This window comes from Xiphophorus maculatus, chromosome 19 (genome assembly GCF_002775205.1).
Source record: "Xiphophorus maculatus strain JP 163 A chromosome 19, X_maculatus-5.0-male, whole genome shotgun sequence".
NCBI lineage: Eukaryota > Metazoa > Chordata > Actinopteri > Cyprinodontiformes > Poeciliidae > Xiphophorus > Xiphophorus maculatus.
In genome coordinates, this window is record NC_036461.1 from 13,823,330 (window position 1) to 13,846,459 (window position 23,130).

The 23,130-nt window shown below is 38.3% G+C and overlaps 1 protein-coding gene across 8 annotated transcripts in view; it reads left to right on the forward strand.

The window, feature by feature from the left end:
• Window positions 1-23,130, forward strand: part of daam2 (dishevelled associated activator of morphogenesis 2) — a 104,762-nt gene that overhangs the window by 65,476 nt on the left and 16,156 nt on the right. For 2 of the 8 annotated variants that reach the window (XM_023352580.1, XM_023352581.1), the window contains exons 6-18: window positions 12,291-12,624; window positions 13,907-14,017; window positions 14,299-14,402; window positions 14,489-14,555; window positions 14,643-14,760; window positions 14,870-15,008; window positions 17,141-17,164; window positions 17,605-17,663; window positions 17,751-17,935; window positions 18,570-18,875; window positions 19,508-19,615; window positions 20,951-20,980; window positions 22,944-23,050. In XM_023352580.1, coding sequence (XP_023208348.1) covers window positions 12,291-12,624; window positions 13,907-14,017; window positions 14,299-14,402; window positions 14,489-14,555; window positions 14,643-14,760; window positions 14,870-15,008; window positions 17,141-17,164; window positions 17,605-17,663; window positions 17,751-17,935; window positions 18,570-18,875; window positions 19,508-19,615; window positions 20,951-20,980; window positions 22,944-23,050 — 1,692 coding nt within the window. The remainder of the gene's footprint in view (window positions 1-12,290; window positions 12,625-13,906; window positions 14,018-14,298; window positions 14,403-14,488; window positions 14,556-14,642; window positions 14,761-14,869; window positions 15,009-17,140; window positions 17,165-17,604; window positions 17,664-17,750; window positions 17,936-18,569; window positions 18,876-19,507; window positions 19,616-20,950; window positions 20,981-22,943; window positions 23,051-23,130) is intronic. The other 6 variants (XM_023352582.1, XM_023352585.1, XM_014468817.2 and 3 more) reach the window with 6 other exon arrangements.

A 23,130-nucleotide genomic window follows, 5' to 3' on the forward strand; every position in this document is an offset into this window, starting at 1 on the left:
TTCCAACTGAAATGCAACCAATTAGAGGTATTTTTAGCACCGCAGTTTAACTTTTTTCTTCCCCGACATGGTCATCGGCAGCTCTTAGGCCCCACACATCAACACAAAGAGCCATTTGAGGACATCAGGCGTCCTCAAAGAGGAGGGCAAACTGCTCTCCTCTTGCAGTCAGCGACACCCTTACATCCGTACATCAGCCATTCGTAAGATGTGGCTTACTTTTGGTTCAGACTTTGGTCTGAACCAAAGTGGGCCTGTTGATTTTATTTTATTTTTATGCCATGGGGATATATAAAGTCACAGTCTACATCTACAGAGTGACAAAAACTCAGGGCAGCTTTGAAGTCTGGGTCACGTCTGGGTTTTGTGTTTATAGGCCAAGTGAACATAAACGTTGTTGGGTGTGTGTTCCAAATGCACATGGACCCATTTGCTTTTTTTGTTTCAGGCCTTGAGATAAATTTTGATCTAAAATGGTACCTTGTATATCAGTGGCGACAAACTCCAGCCCTCCAAGGCCAGAGTTCTCAGCTCTTGAATGGGTACCTTGTCTACACCTGACTCAGATGCGAAAAATGACCTAAGTACAGAAACAAGTTCTACAGAATCTTGTTTATTTGATAAATGTATGCTGAGACAGAGATAAATCTAAAAGTTGAAGGACACTGACCCTGCTGGTCATTCCCTACATTTGGTTGTTATTTTCACATCACTTCTCAATCATTTTTGTCATTCTTTGTCTCAGCTTCTTGGACCTCCTTTCTTCTTTTCTGTCATCTTTGCAGTTATTTCCACTTCTCTCAGCTATGTGCAGGTAATGGAAAGCAGCTATGCTGATGAGGCTGTCTGCTCTGCACATGTGTCCGCATGCGTTGTTTGTTTACCAGCCTAATGAAATAACCGGCGACAGATGCTGGGAAATCATCAGCCGTCTTTTATCTCAAAATGTCATTAAGTTGGCTTGTTTGTGATCTAAGCAGTCAGTCTGTCTTTGACCATTTTGTGTTTCGCTCTGTTGATGAAGCTTAAAGATGGACCGATTGAGGTTTGGAAGTCAGAATGGTCCATTTTGTTTTAAGGCTATACATTCATGCTCATTTGTGCAAATTGCACTTATTTGAACAATTAAGCTTAGCATTGTGGTAAAAGTAAAATCGTTTGCAAGTTCTTTATTGGAGATAGTTTGGAATCCAACAGAAAATAAGAAAACTAGATTATCTAAACTTTTCCTTTACTACACTCTCCACAACGTACTGTTTGGAGATGCTACGTAGCCAAAATAGTGGTAGACTTCCATTTTGATTAAAATAATGAGCAAGAAAATTTACATTTTAATTTATTTGTTCAGAGCTAACAAAGAGGAAATTTGCCAGTTGACAAATTACAAATGACCCTTTGAAATCAAATACATCAAGGCAAAAATATTATGTAGCAACGCTATTCAAACCTAAATTCAGTTGGAATTTTGTAACTGGAAATCCTTAGTTTCCATTTTATCCCTTCATCTCCACATACAATTTCAGCCAAATGTAATGTGCTATGTCTGTCCACCTGGAAAGATCACATTAAGACATGTCATCTTCTTTTGCAAGAATGTCCTAGTCCCTTTGACATGGATGCCTCCAAAACCAGATTTATGCAAATATATTTTTAAAAGTAAGTAAACTATTCAGTTGTGGCCAGAATTTTTGCAACTAGCAAAACTTAAATTTTTAACAGAAGTAAGTTTGTTTATCCTCAGGTTTCTTCTAGAGTACTGAAGACAGTCTTGCTTGTTGGATGATGGTTTGTTCATAAGCTGTTATCTATATTAGTTTTAGGCAAAATAGTGACTGGGACCCACGTATAATGCTCCCAGAGTGCACCTCTGCTGGCAAACCACGGGGTAATCGACACATTTGCTTCTCCAGGTACCCCTTTCGTATCAAATAGTCTAAAGGGACACCTCAATGGGGAAAATACCCCTACCACAGCCAATCTCACGGTATATCAGTCTATCTTTGATGGTTTTCTAGGAGAGGAGTGATTTATTTGCTGTTCTCTAATTTTAATAGTAGACCAGCATTGAGAGGCCTGAGCCTCAATGTGTGAGCAGAAACACTCACACCTCCCAGCTGTCATTCCTGAGCAGAATTGTCCTAATGGCAGCTCAGTCCATTAGTTGAAAGGAAATTGCCCTACCACTTCTTAGACTTTCAAATGTCCTCTGAAGCTTTCTTCACAGAAATTTAAAATCTCCTGCAATTTTATTTATTTATTTATTTATTTATTTATTTATTTATTTATTTATTTATTTATTTATTTATTTATTTATTTATTTTATAACAAGGTGATTTGACCTCAATCTTGCTAGCGACAATAGTCTGTGAATTGTTTTTCTTTCATAGCATTGATGGCAGCTTGTCCTTTGAGTTTATAATTTCTTATCACTTATTAGCACAAATATTTTAAACTCTCACTGTTTGCAACCTCTCTGTTGTTTCAATTGATTCCAAATTGATCAGCTACCCTGTCCTTGCTTACTCTGACCTCTGATCTAACAATAAAGTCATTGAGATGCAGATCACTGCAGCTGGACTAAAACAGTTGTGGGTTTTGCGATGACAGTAATTTTATTAACTTTGCAGTTTTTTGGACAAGAAATGTATTTTTAAGACTACATTACAAGCAGAGCAGAGCATTGACTGATATTGGATAATCTCCATGTGACGCTAATCCGTTTTTCGTTTTGTTTTCCCAATATCTTTTCTCTTGTTCCTACTTCTCCTTCAAGTGTTTGTTTGTGTTTAATTCAGACAATTTACTTCATCAAACTGTAACGGCTCAATGAGCACTCTTTAGTGATGCACCTGCACCAGTGCTGTTCTTCTCAGGATGAGTTATGGCCCATTAACCCGCACATGTTTCTCACTACTGTAAACCTGATGTGGGTTCCAGGTGCCTCCCACAGAATATGAATGCCTGGGGAATTTGTGGGCAATGAGTTAATATCCAGCCTTGGTCAAATTTGAGACACATGAACATCTAAGGGGGAAAAAAATGGTTCAGAGCTTAAAGGTCAGCGAGAAATCTGAGCTAGTCACCAACTTTATGGATCGTTTCTCTGTGCCCTCGGTGAGTCGTCATGCTGTTTTTATGGCCAGCTTTTGTGGGACACGGTTGTTTCTGTCCGTATTCGGCCTTGATTCATGCCTGCCTGAAGTGGCCTCCCTCTCTTTTTCTCCTGGCGTCTTCTCAGAGGCAGCTGGGCCTGGCTGTGAAGAGGGCGTCTTGTTGTCCTCAGCTTGTTTTGCAGGGCTACAGCAGATAAACACATGCTGGGTATGCAATGTGCCAGGCAGAGGGCACAACAAGAGCACATTGTCAATGATCCATCCGTTGCTGTCACACTCTCACGCAGGATGATAATTTGTATAGCAAAGTGACTTGTATCTCAATTTTTTTTGCATTATGTGTATTTGTTTCATTGTCCCAGCTTTAATTTGTAGCTCCTTAATGTACAAATGCCTCCTATTTTTTATTCTTTTATTTGCAGAGCCTAAAATTAAAACAGGTTATCTGAAACGTGAACTTTGAGAAGACACTTTAAGATTGTCTAATATGCACCTTTAACTTAGATATAAGTTAAAGGTGCATATTATTCATAAATAATTTTATCTTTCCACAGGCCAACAGGCAAATGGATTTGGCCTGTGAATGATTATGGTCAGATTTTCAGCTTGGCTTCAGTGAAATATTGGGAAAGAAAATCACCTCATCAGTGCTTTTTGTTCGGTTTGACTGCCTGCCAGGTATGCACCAATCAATCATGGACTGGTCTAAGTGAGCCAGTTTTCACTTGATTAGCTCTGATGAGCGATCAGTAGGTCAAATGAAAAGTAGTCAGATGTTAATTATATTTTTACTCCATTAAATGCATCAGTGTCGAAAACCCCCACTATTTTTGGTTTATCAGCATATCAATAAGTGATTTTTACTTATTTTGTCGATGTCTTGAGTTCAGTAATATCGGTTGATGAACATGTGGATTTGCTTGTTTTGACATTCTCAAGAACAAATTCAGAATCAGAACATCAAGAGAAAACTGGAAATCAGTTAAAGCCTGCTCACGCTTTGCTCTAACATTTCTTTATCTCAACATATCAACCCCAAGAACAGTTGTTTACAGGTGGGGATTTTTAAATTCCTCACAAACTCTTTGGGCAAAAGAACTTACGTGGTGCTTTGACTCTTGCTTGAGCGAAAGGCGAATGGATTTGGCCTTGAAATACCTTCTATACAGCTGAATGTCAGAGAATACTTAAAAAATCTCTTCTTCTTCTTGGGATAAACAGTGTCTTCATTCAGAGGCTTCTTCCATTTCACTGTAGTATGGACCGCTACAGGAAATCTTTCCTGCCAACAGCCACCCCCAGCTACAATAACTCTTTGAAGAATTTGAATTAACATGAGTTATAATAACATTTAATTTCCCTTTGGGATCAATAAAGTATTTTTGAACTGAATTTGACTTAAATGAGTGACAAGTCCTCTGTTTTCAAAAGAACTTTTTTTGTACTTTACTGGATATTTTGTGTTTTAGCCAATGTAGTTTAAGGTTAAATTATGACCCTTCATACATTGCTCTCAGGATTCATTCTCAGATGTTTCTCCTTTTTTAGATAAAATTACCTCATTACTTTTGTTTATGTTTGGTGGACTTTATGAGACAACTTGATTCTCATAAAACTTGTGAGCTTTCAGCCTCTTTATTTGACTCAGCTGGTTACCCTTTCTGGCAGGTCGCAGGGACATTTAATAACAATCCTAAATAAGGATAGAAGAAGCCACATTGTGCTCCCTCATTAGACCGTAACTCAGATTTTTCTTTTTAGTCGACATTAAGAAAATTGGATCTCAACAAATAAAACATAAAGATGCCACTTTGCAGAAATACAAGTGGACCTTGACAAGCCAAAGTAAAGAAAAGACACGGGGAGGGTTTATTCCAATGCTGCAGTTAATACTTCAAGTAATTCATCAAATGTTTTACCCTTTCTGAACAGACAAATATAGGCACACTGAAAATGTTCTCCTTCTGTAAGATCTGTATTGTTTATCATCCATCAAATGGAGCGGGGCCTGTGTATTTACCCACAAAAAGCTAAATCTAAACTCAAACAGGCATGTCAGGGCTGATGGACATATACAAACCATGCAGCCGTGTAGTAGATGCAGTCTGTGTTCCACTTTAATTTATCTTCTAAATATTTCAATATTTGTTGCATGTAATTGTGTCAGCACTGTTGCATAACTGTTAGCCTCTTGAGTTAAATCCACATCTGTGCTGATATTTGTGGTTCTACTCAGAGCATCTGTGTGGGCATTCTTGCATCTTAGACACGAAACCCCACAACTGCTGCCATTTAGTTCAAACATTATTGCAGGAGGATAGAAAAGCAAAGTTTTTTTTTTTTCTTTCAGGTCAGTGAGGCCGTTGTAACCCATAATGCGCTCCAATCCAAGCAGAGCATCTTAGTGCTTCCCATGACAGCTGTCTGGACATTGCTTTTGCAAATCTCTTCCAGCAGGAATATTGACTTGAGACCTAGTGCAGTCTCTTCTCCTGCTCCTGAGTCAATAACCCTTTGGAAGGTCTGCTACCAACACAAGCAGAAATTATTATTCAGAACAGTCAGATCTCTTAACTGGGAGGGAAACCTCTGTTTTCATATATTACGCAATATGTATCAGTGGGAGAGCAAAGCATTACATCTTTAAAGAGTGTTCGGGAGACAGATGTGTTTGCTTCTTTCCGACACTTCTTTTCACTTCTACTGAAAAGAAGTGAAAGTCAGTATTCCCTACTAATACCAAGTAGTGAAAAGGGAGTTTAAGCAAAAAGCCGAGTGAAGTGCTACAGTCAAATTTTTTAGGTAGATAAGCTTGAGCTGCTACTAAATATGTACAGATTAGACAATAAACAAATAGCTTGTACTAGGATCTATTACTGATGATTGATGTGTTATGTAATCACACAAATCACTAACTTTTAAACTTCCTGTGTGACCTTTAGCTTGGTATATTAACAAATATGCAGTGGAGTTTGTTTCAATGTTTTTTTTGGGGGGGGGGTTATGAAAGGCCAAAAGTTGCACATAATTCTGAAGTGAAAGAAAAATGATGCAGGGTTTCACACATTTCAGGTTTTTATTTGTACAGAGAGTATAAAACTACATCTCCTTTCTTTTTACATTATGCATTGCTTTGTGTAGGTCTGTCTCATTAATCCTCCATTGAAGTGAAAATGCCAACTAAAGAAAAGGTGGTTCACGCCCCTCTCCCCTCAGCTGCCAGATTTGGGGAAAAAAATAAGAGTTGCTGTCAGTCTGCACAGTAACTGTTAGATATCACTAATTGTCACACTTTGTTTCTCAAAAACAGAGTCAAAATAAGGTAAAAATAGTTGTCTTAATGTTGAATCTTAACTGGTCAGATATGACAATATGCCCTCTGCTACTAGAGTACTGGTTTCCAAAAATGGCTTCTTTGCACTCAGTGGGTCTGTGTGAAGTGTATAAAAGCGTTGTGCATGTAGAGTTCTGTATTAGGTAGAAAGTGATCCACACTCTTTGTGTCTGAAGAATCATAGAGTATTTATTATGTGTTAAAGAGTGTGTGTGTGTGTGTGTGTGTGTGTGTGTGTGTGTGTTGTCCGTCTATAACAGTTCAAACCTCAACTATTTCATAGCGGTTCCAGCAGACTCTCTGTTGAAGCTTTTTGCACCTCATCACCTCAGCACCAGATGGCTATTTACACCACAAAACATTTGTATTGTAACAGAGCTGACAAGGAGAACAAAAACTGTTTTGCTGAAATAGACCGTTTCATCAAACACCACTCTCCATAATTGCAAATGTGTAAAAATACCCAATATGATCTTTGTTTATACCTCTAGTAAATTTATGTTTTAGTTGTTAGGGAAAGATAAAGTGTTTTTCTCGTAAACTCCCTGGTCTGACTTGTGAAATACAATAACTTCTTTAAAGTTTTTAATGTGAAAAAGTAGTAAGCATCTTGAGTTATGCATTTAAATTTCGTACTTGCTGAACTCGTTTTTTTTTTTTTGTTTTTTTTTTTTTGTCTATTTAGCCAAAAGTTGAAACATCAGGAAAGAAGAAACAGATTTTGTGGATTATTATCCAACTAACATACCTCATTAGATACTGAGACTATCAATTGTCTTCCTCACGGTTTTCATTTGAGTTAATGGCTGCAAGGAAAATTGTGTGACTTACAACGAAGATCTGTTTTGAGCCTTCTAACAAACGTATGAACTAAGAAATGGATGATATACACTTTTGATTGTTGTCACTTTTTTGGTGCATTTATTGAGATAACTGAGTAAGTAAAAATAAAATGTGACTGGCCCTGATTGGTGATTTTGTCAGAAACTACAAATTAGCTCTTTTTGCATTAAATGAATTAATCTCTAACCGCTCGTGGCCATAATAACTCTGCAGAAAAGAAGCTCTTCCTGAGTGAAGCACATTTAGTTATTAGTATCAGTAAGTTGTGTAAAGTGAAGGACACAAGACGCAAAAATACAACTTTTAAAAGTTGAACAATTTCTTTATAGAAACTAGACATTCAGGCTGATACGTCAGCATTAAAGAAGAAATCAAGGAGGCTTTGCTTTCAGAAGGCTGAATTTGTTGCAGAACATTTTCGGTTTTATCTTTCAGAGCTTTCAGCCTCTCTGTCATAGAACATGTTGATTTAGCCGATGTTGAGCGTTATTTGGAAATCTCCCAGTAATGGTAATGGTCAACTTTCTTTATCCATAAACATTGTTCTTAACAGTTTTTAATAAAATAATATTGTGAGGATAGTCTAAAATATCACCTCGGTTATCATGTTTCATTTGTTTTAAAACAGTGGTAAAATTTTTAAGTGCAAAGCTGTTTAATAGACACATACATCTTTTATTGTTTATTATTATTTTTGGACAATTAAAAGTCATCATAAGAACTATATGACAAATATATCTCCACTCCTCATCATGCAATGTAATTTATTTTTGTTCTCACTCAGCACATTTTTTACATGATGTTGCTGATATTTGTGGGAAATTTGTCATTGATTGGACGGAAATAAATGATATGACGGAAAACCAGTGAATTAGGGCAAATGCAGGAGACTGAGGGTTTGCTCTTTTTAACAGACATCAGGGAGTGATTCCTGTGGTCGGAGTGCACAGAGAGTCTAATTTTTACTTAATTTATAGCCTCAGAAAAAAATTTCCTAATCTCTTTAAGGTAGCTTCAAGTCATTCCTAATACCATGGGAGAATTATGTTTTTAAAATATAATCTCATCTTAAAATAAAATATCTTTTTTTTTTTTTTACTTGAGTCCTATGGAAGTGCACTGCTGTTTGTCCTGTTGACTTTATTGACCACTGACAGGAGACATTATGATCCCCTGGCCCACCTGAGATTGGTTGACCCCACATATAAACTGCTCCCTGTTGATATCCCTATAAACTTAGTCCAGAATAACTCCTCTGTCCATGGCTTGATATATTTTGCATACATTTACTACAGATGTGCCCTTTGGCTGAGCCTTTAGTCGTATTCTCTTAATGTCAGTTTTATGTGCATTGTCCTTTGTTCAGCCTTCATGTTACCTCAGTTAAACACCAGGCCTCACAAGAGAAAAGTATTTAAATGAGAGCTATGCTGATATTAGGCGATATACAAAAACCTCCAGTCCGGGTGTTGTAATTGGCACCTCTGACAACCTTTCTTGGCCTCTTATTCACATTCTTCCTTTCTAATCAAATCAGTCCTGTGTGTGACTGAGTGTCCCTGGATGGAAGCGCGTGGGTGTTTGAGAGAGACTTTTAGGTGTGTGTGAATATGGTGGGAATACGAAGGGCAGCAGAATGGCTCCGGGGAGCACATGATCACTTGAGTTTGTGCATTTGGGAGGGCTGGACTTGGATAAGTGTGTGTGGCTGTGCTTCGAGGCAGACTGTCTGCCACTCTGGGGTCATTCTTGGTTCAAACAGGGAAACAGTTTTGGTACTGAAGCTGAAACCTCAAACAGTACTTTTAGCTGGACTCAAGTTCTGAATTTAAATTTGTGCTTCTGGATTACTTTCCACTTCATTCTGTTTATTAAGTGTATGAGATTTCAAGATAAGGTTAAAAGTCTGGAAGATCACTGATGAGCAAATCATTTTTATTAATTTTGCTAACAAATTAAAGAATAAAAAATAATTTTATGCCTGGAAATGTTTGTTTGTGACACTAAGTTGCTAAGTTGTCAATAAATTGTTACAAGTAATATAATTTTTTAAGAAAATTTAACCAAAACTTGAATCACTTAATTATTTTTCATGCCTTGTCAACTATACCTTTCTTTATCATGTTGTAACATCCAAATGACAAAAAAAAAAAAATCAAATAAGAGTAGGAATATATAGCAACTTTGTGTTAAAGACAGCACTCTTTTCCTTCACTTGCTGCCCATACCAAGGGCACTATGGAATTTTTGTTCAGTTTTTCCTGTCCAAAATGGCCAGAAATGTTCTGTTGTTTTGTTGTTCTTTAATTTGAAACATTGATGTGAACACAACACTCACACCTAGCTTATTGAAAAACCCCTGGCCATTGAGTTCAAATCAAAAATTACCAAATTGTACTACATATATATCCCTAATTCCAATATTTAATCCATGTTTTCCATAGAGATGAAATTATTCAAATTAAGATGTTGGATAATTTTCAGATTGTCATTCAGTTTGGATAGAAGTCCAGAATTTACAACAATGGCAATCATTTCATTACACAATAAAACACACTATTTTCTATTTTCTATATTTTGAAAGCCATTGTTTTACTTGAATAAGCTGAGCCTAGATTTAACTAATGCTTGTTTTTAATTTTTTTCTGAAAAATGTGTGCGGTTGAATTACTTTAAGTGCCATTCAGCTGTCCAATTCAGCTCATATGCAGCATTAGCTGATCCCAGGTGAGGCTTAAAGTATGCAGCACTTGTTCCAATTGAAAAGAAATGCAATAAGATCTTTATGCCAATCAGCTGAGTGTGAATGTCAGTTATAGGACGCAGGAGGAGATTCATTTATTTAAGAGCTCACTGGAGTTAAAAGGAGACAGCAGAAGATTAGACACAAATGAACCTCCCGTTGAAATCCTGCATGCACATTTATGCTAATTTCTTGCATGCATAGATCACACACATATGGTTCATAGTTTGGATTTTGTGTGTATTTTCTGGCAAATGGTCGACAATTCGGCAGAGCTATTTGAAGCAGCCAGCATGCAGAGCCTTGAATCTCATCCATGCTTTTGATTTGAGACTCCAAGAACAACAGCTCTCACCCTCCGCTTTCCATACATTAATCACAGGGATGTTCAGCCTAATTTCTCATCAACTATGAAAGCTCTTCCAGAGAGAGCCCTTGGTTCATGAGCAGGCGAAGGACTATTCCAGCATGCTATCCAAACACTCCTCACAGATATCAAATGTGCAACTCTCATAGTTGGACCAGTTGTGCCTTGATCTAGCTCCCAGTGCCTGCTTTGAATTTAAATCAGGTCATATTTAATGCATGGGATTTATCTGTCGCCACCTTGGTGCAGGACAAGGGCTGCTGCTCTTGTGCTCAGACAAAAAGTGCACTGTATGCCGGGTGTTTCTGTGGGAACTTCAAGACTTCAGTGCCTTAAGAGTGGCTGATTGCATGTATACATATAGGTGTTCTCAATCAGGAGGAAATCACAAATATTGTGATTTGTAAACAGTGTGTTTTGCTGCTATCTAGACATCTGCTTGAGGTCTCTTATTCATCTGTGGTGAGCAAAGGAGGAGCCCTTGCCTCAAATTAAATGCTATATAAACTGTGTTCTTTTTTTTTTTTACATGTTTCTGCCAAAACAGCAGGAGGTGAGGAATTGGCGTTGAGCACGTAATTATAAACAATGTCTAAGAAGTTGCAATAAATCATAACTTTCAGTGTCGCTTTCACTCTCCCCCTCCATGTCACGTCTGTCCTCTGTGTCTCCCTCTCACAAACCCTCATTTGTCTGAAATAATTTATGAGGTCTATCAGGAATCTTACTGAGTGGGATGCTCATTTACAAAGCAGCCCACATTGTGCTCACTGGACGTGACATCGATCAGTGTTTACATCTCCTGCTAGTCACTTCACTCCTGTAGAGGTCATTGACTCACTGATTTCTAATTAGTTTAGCTAACAGCAGCTTTGAAGCGGAGAAGTGGCTAATCTTGAGGTTGTAAAGTTTTAGGAAGACTTTGGTTTTTGCTTTGGCTGTCTTTTTGGTGTGGGTCCCGGGTGCAGAGAAATGTGTTCAAGTAGAATGAATGAAAGATGTGGGTGTGTTCGGATGCAATGAAGAAGATCCATTGTGATTCCTCAACTTTACTGAAGCAAAATGAATTCTGTCACACTGAAGGAATAAACCAAGACATTGTAAGCAGTGACAGTTCTTGCTTGAAGCAAGCTTTTCGAATGAGTGGAATAGAAGAGAATGATCCTTAGAATGACTGAAATGTCTCAGCGGCAAAGAGAAAAGCAAATGAATAATCTGACTGTCATGGGAAGTCCAGACTCTACAGATCAGAAAATGCATTTCCAATCGTTCATTATCTATTCTTGGTGAGTCTGAGCTAATCTTTCCTTAGTTGAAGAAGTTGGTACCTTTCTATCGTCTCCAACCAACATGTTTTTCTCCTCTTACATCTGACATCAACACAGCAATTCTGTCCACACAACTGCTCACATTTAAAGACAATTAAATCAAAATCAAAAATTGTAGATTTTTTTTTAAAGTGAGATAGGCTTTTAATTTAATGCTGAACAGGAACATGGGAGTCAGGTGATTTTAGCAGTGAACAACCATATATTCTGGTGTTTTTTTGTTTGTTTTTTTAAGTAAAAAAAACATACAGTCATATTGTCTTACAGTGCTTAAACTGTATGTAACATTGTTATTCCTTCTTTATTGGTTTGACATGACCATAGAGAAAAGGTCACACATGATATTATTGAGTTGTTGAACAATCCCTGATAGACTAGCATTCTAGGTAAAGAGCCTTATCAAATAGAAATTATTACCTATTATTAAAAAAAAATATCTTTGATCTAAATTTGAGTCATGAGTACTGGACAGAGGACCTCAGAGACCAACATCTACTAATAAAGAGCAATTTATATGGTCCATAACTTAATTTTCTCCATCTTTATTCTTCTGCTTCTTTAGGTTCGTCACACGATTCATTGAACTCGACGGTCTCACCTGCCTACTCAATTTCCTGCGCAGCATGGACTACGAGACGTCAGAGAGCCGCATCCACACTTCCGTCATCGGCTGCATCAAGGCCCTGATGAACAACTCGCAGGGACGCGCGCATGTCTTGGCCCATCCGCAAAGTATCAACACCATCTCTCAGAGCCTGCGGACGGAGAACATTAAAACTAAAGTGGCGGTTCTGGAGATTCTCGGAGCCGTTTGCTTGGTGCCCGATGGACACAAGAAGGTGCTGCAGGCCATGGCGCATTACCAAAAATACGCTGCAGAGAGGACCCGATTCCAGGTGAGTAAAACTGAGCTGAAATAATATTGCTCTTATTGTGGATAATGTGCAGTAGGATTTAAATATTCCTAATTTCTTTACGTTTTACTTTCCTTCAGCCAGAATTTTTCTGGAATCTTTTAAAGTTGATATGGTTATTAAGTCTTTGTTTTTTTCTTAAGAGAAAATCTATGTTTTTTTTAACACGTTGACCTTCTCATTTCTATTGTTGATTTTCTATACGGACCATAGCATATGACAGAAGAACAGTATTTAAAATACTTCTGGCTTCCAATTGTGAGCAGTTTTTATATTTTTTATTTGGAGCAAACAGTACTTCATTTAACCTTTCTGTTATCTGGTAAAGGTTTTGCTCTCTCACTCTGTCACAGTCTATAGCAATTAGTAAAGTCTTCATGCTTTCACAGTAAATACTTTTTTTCTCTTTACAGTTGATAATGACATCAGTTTGAGTCTTACATATTTCTGTTAAGCTTGCTAAGTTTGAGTCTTTTTATTCTTTTGAGACAACTTAGCTATGCCAAAATTTAATATCTGTCTAGATATTAATTCTGGACACCTGTTAGTTCCTAACACTCTAGCTTGGTGGTTTCGCAAAACATTGCTGCAATTTTTCTGAATAGTTACATTTTCAGCAACCAAAGGTCAGTTTCTTTTGTGTATTTTAGTCTAGTCTTTTCAACTCACAAAAACCTTTGAAAAACCAAAACAAAATTTGCTTCAGACAAATTAAAACCGAGTCTTCCACCTTGGAATTAAAATAGAAAGAAACAAGTGATGGCTCAAACCTCTAGCACATGACTGTGGTACAAGCAAATTTCTCAAGATGCCTGCCTACATCACTGTGGTCATTTTAAATTTAGCTACTTGTGTAACTCAACTGGTAGGTCTTGGGTTAGGCACACAAGCCATTGGATTTAAAACTTGTCAAGGTCTCAGGGTGTTGAGTGCTTTAGTAAGTGGTAGGACTGAGTCAACAACCACATCTTACACGTCCCCCGCGGGGGTCTGCAATAAATTGTACCACGACAGACTAAACTAACACCCTGGGATCAGAATCATTGCGAGCATTGGAGGCCTTTAAATGTCAGTTTGAGCTGTGATTAAACTTCTGAAGTATGTTGGGGTAAGTTAAAGAACTGAGAGCAGTGACCCTGTGTCGCCTTCTTTTCTTTGATATTGTCAGCATAATATGGGTTCCTTAGCATGCCTTTATTACCACTTATCACAGTTTCAATCTGACTCTTTGAGCTCTAATCTGCATTTATGCATTTATATCCAGACACTCCTCAATGAGCTGGACAGAAGCACTGGCCGCTACAGGGACGAAGTCAACTTGAAGACGGCAATCATGTCCTTCATCAACGCAGTGCTCAATGCTGGAGCTGGAGAGGTCTGCATGTGTTAACCAATGTTTTTGTGTTTTATTTAAGTAGTTTCTTTCAAAAGATAAGATAAGCTTGAATCTGCTGTTAGACACTGTTTCTACATCCACTAGTAATAAGCTTCTTACCAATCAATAAATTCACACATGGTTCTCTGGAACATTTTACAATTCCTGACATCCTGTTTATTAAATCGTTTTAACATTTTTTACATTAAATATTGCCAGATAATTTCCAACTATGCAGTTGCAGGTATTTTGAATATTGTTGTACTGCTTGTTGCTTTCAGGACAACCTTGAGTTTCGTCTCCACTTGAGGTACGAGTTCCTGATGTTGGGCATTCAGCCGGTTATTGATAAACTCCGAGAGCACGATAACGCGACTCTGGACAGGTAAGTGATCATCTGCTGTTGTGCTGTTAGTGCTGCTTGCGTTTCTAAAATGTGTAAATGTGACAATGTTTTGCCTCTTTTCCCAGACATTTGGACTTCTTTGAGATGGTGAGAAATGAGGATGACTCTGAGCTAGCCAAAAGATTTGATATAGTGAGTTTCTCTTTTTTACATTAAAACATTTTATTCTAAATTTAGGTCTGCGTTAGAAATAAAACATCTTCTTTTTTTCTTTGTTAGTCCCATGTGGACACAAAGAGCGCTGGTGCCATGTTTGAACTGATCAAGAAAAAACTGAGCCACACAGATTCCTACCCACATCTTCTCTCGATCCTTCAGCACTGCCTGCAGATGCCGTGTGAGTCAAAGAGAAACGGGCCAAAATATCTTCAGTACAGATTAACAGGTTCACTCTGGGTTCATTTGGACTCACAAATGTACAAACAAGGGTTTTTCTTTGTATTCAGATAAACGTGGAGGTTGCAGCTTGCAGCACTGGCAGCTTTTAGACAGGATCCTGCAGCAGATTGTCCTACAGGATGAAAAGGGAGAGGACCCAGATGTCTCCCCACTTGACAACTTCAGTGTTAAGAACATTATTCGCATGTAAGTGAAGCCATTCCTCATACTACTGTTCATTGGAACGTTACATTACTGCTCAACGATAATCTGTTAGCAAGAGTATTCCACTTTGACACCAACTTAACGTTTGCAGTTGTTTTTGATCCATCAACTTCAAATAAGGCCAATAGACTAAACTTGATCAAGTCCTATAGCAAAATTATATCTTTATCATGAAAAATGTTTTCAGATTGTTTTCTGCTGTTATTTGCACATGTATCTTATTAAACTACAATAATAATAAAAAAAAAACTACTTATTTCAAGTCAACTGTTTTCCTATTTTTAAGTAGGCAACAGCATAACATTTCTGTACCAATGGTGTTTAAATAATGGTTTTGTCACACCATTTTCAAAACTTTAGTTCAGTCTGAACCTGCTCCTATTCCTGATTAAATCATCAGCACTAAGATCAAAACCTGATAAAAACACCATAACGCAACAAAAAGAAACTCTAGAATAAAATCAACTTTAATAAGAATACTCCAGTCCTTCCAGGGTTGACTAAATCTGGCTCTCTGTTGTGGTGCTTGTGTTGGGAGCTTTGGTCTTCTCAGAGAAGATGAGGCAATTTGAAGGCAGCAGCAGGGGGCCGGTGGCCGACTCTGAGGACGGTTGACTCAGAGTGCGAGTTGGGCATGAAAGCAAAAGCCGTAGATCAAAGGAAACATGCTCTAATCGCATTAATAGTCTGTCTAAGTCAGTCATGTTGAGATGCAGTGAAACAAGCACTCTTCAGTAGTCAGGGAAGCAACAAGGAGGCGGCATAATTTTATTCAGGAGAAGCAAGAATTATAAATTGGTGGTTTGGATGTGTCGTTGTGGCTGTTGCTCAACAAGAATGCTTTCCAAAAGATCGTTAACATTTCCTGATGTCTGCGGTGGAGGTTTAATTGATTTCAGAGACTGACCTGATGTTGTTTTCAGCTGATTTCATACATTTTGTTGGCAGTGTTAGATGATGATTTTTAGGCCCTTGTTCTATACACCACAACACCTCAGTTTCTTCTTCTGACAGGCTTCCATTCCTGTTTTCACCATCTGTCTTCTCCTTACTTTTGTTATGTTTAAACTGAGCTCCTGATCGGTGATTAATGTGTTTAGTCTCTGTGGTGAAAGCACCATAAAGCATGTAGCGTGGTTCACTTTTGGCCCCTGACAGCTCCTGCTTTGTTCACTAATTCAACCACCATTGTTTTTGCAATCACTTGAGTGCAATCCTTTCCAGGAGCGCACAGAAACCTTCATTCCTGCCCATCACTGATCCACCACATTGGTCAAACTCTACCCACTCACTTTACGCCTCGGCCAAAGTCTTATTGTGTGTTTCCATAAACTCTTGGAGAGTAATTTGCGCCTGGAAAAAAGGGAACGTAAACGATTCGTTCCACATTGCGTCGACTTGACAGTGAATGGGTGAAAATGTAAGGCTCGTGCCGTGAAAACCCGGAGGGATAAGGGAGGCTTGTTGGAGCAACTGTTAAAACAACTGTCAGGAGAAGTCATTCATCATCTGCGGTCAGTGTGATGACGGAGAAGGACACGCGTGCAGGGCATAAAATTAAAGCATTGTAGAAATCAGAGTTTTCCACAGCAATGTAAAGGTCTGCAGGTTTGACCTGCTGATGAAGAAGAGAAGATTTGTTTTATTCATTCCTGGTGTAATTAAAGAAGAAATGATTTCGCGATCATGCTAAGAAAGACCATAATTTTATTAATGAACATTTTGTTTCTAAATTGCTTAGTAAAAGCAGTTAAGTGTGAATTGATTTCCTAAAGTAGTTACAGTGAATTACAGTGAAATATCCCCCTAACTTTTTCCTGTTTTCTCATAAACTCAAATTTCATGTTTTGATAGCGTTAAACATGATAAAACAACAGAAACTAGTCCATTGTGTGTTGGTCAATGACATAAAATACCAATCAATTACACTGAGTTATGTACTGTAGTTGTTATGGGAGAATAAATGAAAAAGGTTAAGGGTCATTGACGTATATGTAGGGCACTGTTAACTTGTTTCAATATCAATCTCAGTGGTTATTTCTCTTGTTATTTTGAAGTATAATTTGCAATGACTGATTATTGCTGCTGAAACATGTTTATTCTCTCATCTCTAGCCAAGGCTACCACCACTCCTCAAGGTTTCACTTTCCAATCTTTCATCATCCTTAATAACTTCTTAAAATGTCCTGTTGCTAATCTTTAAGTTTATATGTCTCATATCATTATCGCCACTTTCAACTCTGATATCTTACATAATATGACCTATTGCCAAGCGCAGCCAAGTCCCAGAGATAATCCCTGAAAAAAAAAAAAAACATAACCACTTTCAGCCCTGAAGGGTTTATCCCAGCACTAATGTTTTCCTTGCAAGCTTCAAACTGCTTCAACTCAGTCAATGCTGGTCAAATGCCGTCATTAATAGGGAAGTCAAGGATTAGTGTCACTGATCAATAGGTTTTAAATCCAAGGATTAAATCCCCTTGGACCATCCCGGCTTGACTCAGTTGAAATGCAGTTGACCCCATGTGTGAGCACTCTTCTGCAAGCCTGTGCTTATTTGTGTTTGTCTGCTTCACAGGCTGGTCAATGAAAATGAGGTAAAATTGTGGCGAGAACAGGCCGAGAAGTTCAGGAAAGGTGAGGAGCTTGCTACCAGCCTGCATGGTTTTTCTGAACAAAATCTGCATCAAGTGAACACCTTTATCCCTTCTTGTTAAACTGCAGACCATGCAGAGCTAATGGCTAAGCTGGAGAGGAAAGAGAGGGAGTGTGAGACAAAGACCCAGGAGAAGGAGGAGATGATGAAGACTCTGAACAAGATGAAGGACAAGCTGCAACGTGAGGGCGTGGAACTGCGTTCGGCCAGAGAGCAAGTGCTTGACTTGTCGTCGCGCATCAGTGACTTTGCAGTAAGAACTTGTGTTTTATTGGTTCTTGACAGCTGCACTGATCAGGCTTTTCCTGAATGTCTCGGCAAAGGAATTGGGATGTTGTCTCTATGTTTGCCATGCATGTATGTTTGATTTTCACTTAAAATGTCTCAAAGTAAATGGTGCTACTACTTTTATAGGCTGAAAATGGTAAGACAATGTTATTACAATCATTTCACTGAATGTAAAAATATGCAAATGTAATTTGTTTTAGTTTATGCCTTGCCAACCGACAATTAAAGTAAATAAATAAAAATACTGCTCATACCAGTCTCTGGACTACGAATCGATTCCCTTCTAATCTTGAAATTGGATATAAGTTTAGAAACATTACAGAAATACTCCCCCTTAAAAATGGTAAATAAACAGTTATTTGCTCTGTAAGCACTTAATATACAGTTATGCTTTGACTATTCATGAAGCATTACAGAACTGGCTTGTTAACTATTTTATAAGTCCTTCATAACGGTAGTATTACTGTAAGTTAAGATTTAACTTTTGTGTTTGATAATTAGAATATTTTTACTTTAAAAAAAAGTTTTAATTCCATTTCTGCCTGGAAGAAATTATAGTTTTATTCAAAATATTTAACTTCTGTCCATTTATCTTTCAGCAGGGCAGCAGTGTTTCCATGCTGCCTCCCCCTCCGCCTCCTGGTGCACCAGTGCCTCCACCTCCTCTACCTATGTCAGGCAGCTTTCCTCCACCACCACCTCCACTGCCATTCAGCTGCCCGCCGCCACCCCCACCACCTCCTCCGCCAGGGGCACCTCCTCCTCCACCTGGAGCTCCTCCTCTTTTTGGAGCACCGCCGCCTCCCATCCCCTCTTCATTCAACTCCATGAACATGATGCGGTCAAAGTCCATTCCTCAGCCTTCTCATCCACTAAAGTCCTTCAACTGGAGCAAATTAGGAGAGGTGAGACGAGACTTCCTTACACGTTCTGTAGTAATGTGCAAACACTGACATGTATGATTTAAAAAGGCTATCACCATTGATAAAGACATCTCAAATTTTCAAATTTGCTCATTTCGCAACCAACTTTTAAGTTGTGAATTTGTGCTTTCTACTGTTGGAGGTGTGGTGGTGCCCAATGCATCAGTTGGACAATTTATACCCACTTTGACCACTGAAAATGTTACATTTTGTTCTGTTCATGGTCTACAGTAAGCAAATGATATTGTATGCCTGATTCTGGCTAGAGGAATTTTGGTTCATCAGGGGTCTTTTATATTTCATAAGATTTAAGAGGCCTGAACTTGGATCAGAAACAAAATAAACAGAAAGGAGCATAATGCAAAGTCGTCCTATAATAATGTATATTTGTGTTCATGAATTGATTAGCTATAGATATTATTACACATGCTTATCTCCATAATTTATGAAAATACTTAACTGCAATGATAAATAGACTGATGTTTTGACAAATGGGGGGTTTGCACACAAAATTACAAAGATCTGGTGCGTTCATCTCCTCCGTCCTTGAAATAAAGTAATGGTTTGCTTTGTAATTGGAGTGAAAGCAATAACCCCCTCCTGTGTTTTTCCAGAATATGATCAACGGCACCATCTGGAATGAAATTGATGACCTGAGGGCGTTCAAGATTCTGGACCTGAAGGACATAGAGAAGATGTTCTCAGCGTATCAGAGACAGCAGGTTTGAATTTGTTTGTGGGTAATAAATACCTGATTACACTTATGCTTGTGAGTGTGTTGAATGCTGAGTATGTGTTGGTAGGGGTGAGCATGCGGATGTTTCAGAGTGACTCTTTTATAGTGTAAACGGTCCAGCTTCAGGCTTAGCGGAGCAGCTGTTGGCTGCTGAATGGCTCATTGTAGCTTCTGCTGGTGCCTACAAAACTTTGGTGTGAGAACCAACGGCAGGTCTTGAATCAAGGTCAATACTGAACCCACAAGGAGTCACAATACAAGAAAACACAAAGCTTTTTTTCTGAGATGTAGTGAAAATAAACAAATTTATTGAGTAAATCATCCTCAAACAGACAAACTGAAAGCATAATTGGTATATCTCTTGGGCATACATCAAACCATGCATAGCAATCATTCTCCTCTCTGGGAATTAGTTGTACTCTTTTCATTCCATAATATAATGCACAGTTGCACAAACTGCACTTTATATCACAGATATATTCTCCACTTAAATGGGTTTAAGTGGAGGATTAATTTGCTCTAATTGGTTTCTAGTAATCACAGTTTAAAGTGAGGTCTTTAAGATTCCATTAAGGAGCACTAAATCATCTCCACTGAGGCATCACCATTGTTGAGTTAATGCATTTTACAGCAGCCGGACAGTTACAATCACAGTGTCTCCTTGCAAGCTTTTATTAAAGAGGAATGGGTCATTTGGGGTTGTTGCTGACAGTGATATACTGCAGGTATTTATTTGTGCAGAGCAGGTTTTTATTGGCACTGGCCATTGCCTAAATGCTGATCCCAGTGGATGCAGTCGCATAAAAACCCAACATCTTCCTGTCTTTGACAGCCTAGTTCCCGTTTGGAAAGACCCAAATTTAATTTAAATTTCACTGCGCAGTAATGCCATGTTTATACATGACATACTTTTGTTTTAGAGCTTTTCATTGCTCTTTCTGTCAAAATGGTATTTTATTTACACTTGCACTCTGTAGAATTGTCTGCCACAGTCGTATTTCATCGTCCTGTTTTTCCATGTCAGACTGATGTAGATGCAGTCAAAATTAAAACCACTAAGGTATCCATGGCCAGTTTAAGAAGACAAAATCTGAACTAGAAAACAATTTGTGTTAATCTTTCAGCCTTTTATGTAGATCTTTTGAACCCTAGACAACTTGAAGTACTTAGCATTGTTACGCTCACAAAAGCTTTCCAGCTTCAGCTTGTAGTTTGCATATAGTATTAGTAGTTCTTTGCTTTTGCCTTTCCGGCCTTCAGTGCTAATCTTTGCATGTGTTCTCAATTTTTTTGTCCCTGCTCTCTCCGGCTGCCTGGGCAGGACCTGCTAACTAACCAATCCTTCAAACAGGTGAGTCAAACATCTTTGAGCTTCTTGGCCACAATGGTTATCCACTTTTACTGCTTTCATCACCTTGCCTTCTGCCTCGCAGTGCTATGGCAAAGCAATCAGCTTTGCATATTGAATTAGTTATTTTCTGTGATGTTATTTTTTTCCACTTTAAGTCTCCACTTTAATTTTAAACCAAGTGTCTTACTGAAGTTGCTAATCATCTTTTGCTAATAAAATCTACACGAATTATTGATCATCATTATCAGTCACCTCTAAAAGTCAACGTTTTGGTAGTTTGCAAACTACCAAAATTGTGGTCCCAAACATAGCTGTTTGCGACCACAGTGTCGAAGTGGAAATACTCCAGCAACAACCCAAGACAAAATATTCTTGGAACCCTTTAATTCGGGAAAGTTCACAAGGCCATTTTTAAACAATTTGAAATCTGTAATTGAGCAGAGAAAATATTCATAAGTGAAAATATTTAAAGCATCTCCCAGAAGTAGAAAACCCCAGCAAATTCAGTTTAAGCAATAAAGTCTGACTTCGTAGAGTCAGGTTTCTGAAGTCAGAGTCTCTTTGGACTGATCCTTAGGACCAAACTGGAAAATTTTGGCCATAATGCAAAACACCGTTTAGAGAAAACCAAATGTAGCTAATCAGCACAAACACTTCAGCGCAACTGTAAAGCACGTTGTTGGAGGGGTTATAATTTTGACTTCCTTTGCAGCAACAGGGCCTGGGCATCTTTCATTCGTGAACTTGACCACAAACACCAAAATAATCTAGAATCAGATGTGAAGTCATATGTCTGGAATGCAAACTGGATGATGTAATCAGTGAAGGAATGGTGTAGAAAGGAAACAGGTCTAAGTTCTTCTACAAAAATGTGAAAATCTGCGAAATTCATGCAGAAGAATGGCAAAAAGCTATTAAAGGTGGTTTTATAAACTACACTTTAGCCTGGAGTAGCCTAGCTACGTTTGTAGCCTTTGTGTTTAGATCCAATAAATATAGAATCTGGTGAAGACTAGATCTGTTTCCTGATGGGTAATAACCTTGCTGTTATGTAGGATGCAGTTTATTCACATATTTTTTAATTAGCAATCTTGTGATTCGCAGTTTACCACTAAAAGCAAAACTGCATTCAGACAAGTACACTATTAAGGGTTCTGCTCGAAAGTTCAAAGCACAATACCTCGTATTTCAGCTGATGTCACTTTGTGACCAATTGAAAAGTTCAACATTTTAGTCAGTCGTTTCAGCGCCGATGAGGCGAACAGTCTGGCAGAGTTGGCGCTCGTCTGTGAGCCACGAGAAAGACCTTTGAATGGTTTCAGTGGATGGGAGTTGTCCCCCTAACCTGTTGCCAACCCTGTTCAGCTGCCAAACACCCCAGGTCAGCATGGACGCAGAAAAACGACACTTTCTTCAAAATCCACATCTGTTTTAAATATGTCATGCCCAGCAACCTCAAAAACAGAGATTTTTCTGGCGAGCAGGAAACCAGCCTGGACCATAAATAGAATGTGTTTAACATGCAGGCCCCAAACAGCTCTCTCAGAATTTATTCTTTGCTTCAGGGATTTTTATACTACATTTATGTGAGGTTAACCAACATATCTAACAGGCTTTGTTTGGATCAACATTTCTGCTCTTCCTCTGAGAAGTTTCTGATAAAGTGTTGTATTGTGAAGACCTGCTTCTGCTCCTTGTTCGTTGTGTAAGCTCTCTCTGTATCTAAAGGTAACTTGATCTGAAGCAAGTGCAATCCTTTTAGTTTCCCTCCTCTGTTTTGAGTCATGTCTCTTCATTAACACCTTGTTAAATCCCAGAAAAGCTTTCCTTGGTCAGTTAAAGATATCGCAAAGAAGTGAGGAGGAGATGTTAACGTGTATGCTTTGGATTTTATGTGAATGCTCATTAATCTGAGCTACAAATTAAATCCCTTTTATCTTTTTTTATTTTTATTTTTTTACAGAAAGAGACTGGCTCTATGGATGACATCTACGTCAGCACACGGAAGGTCAAAGAGCTGTCGGTCATCGATGGCAGACGTGCTCAGAACTGTGTCATCTTGCTTTCAAAGTAAGCAATCCAAATTGAAGAGCTGCTCTTACACTTTTAAAATTATGACCATGTTAAAGTGACTTAATGTTTTGTTTTCT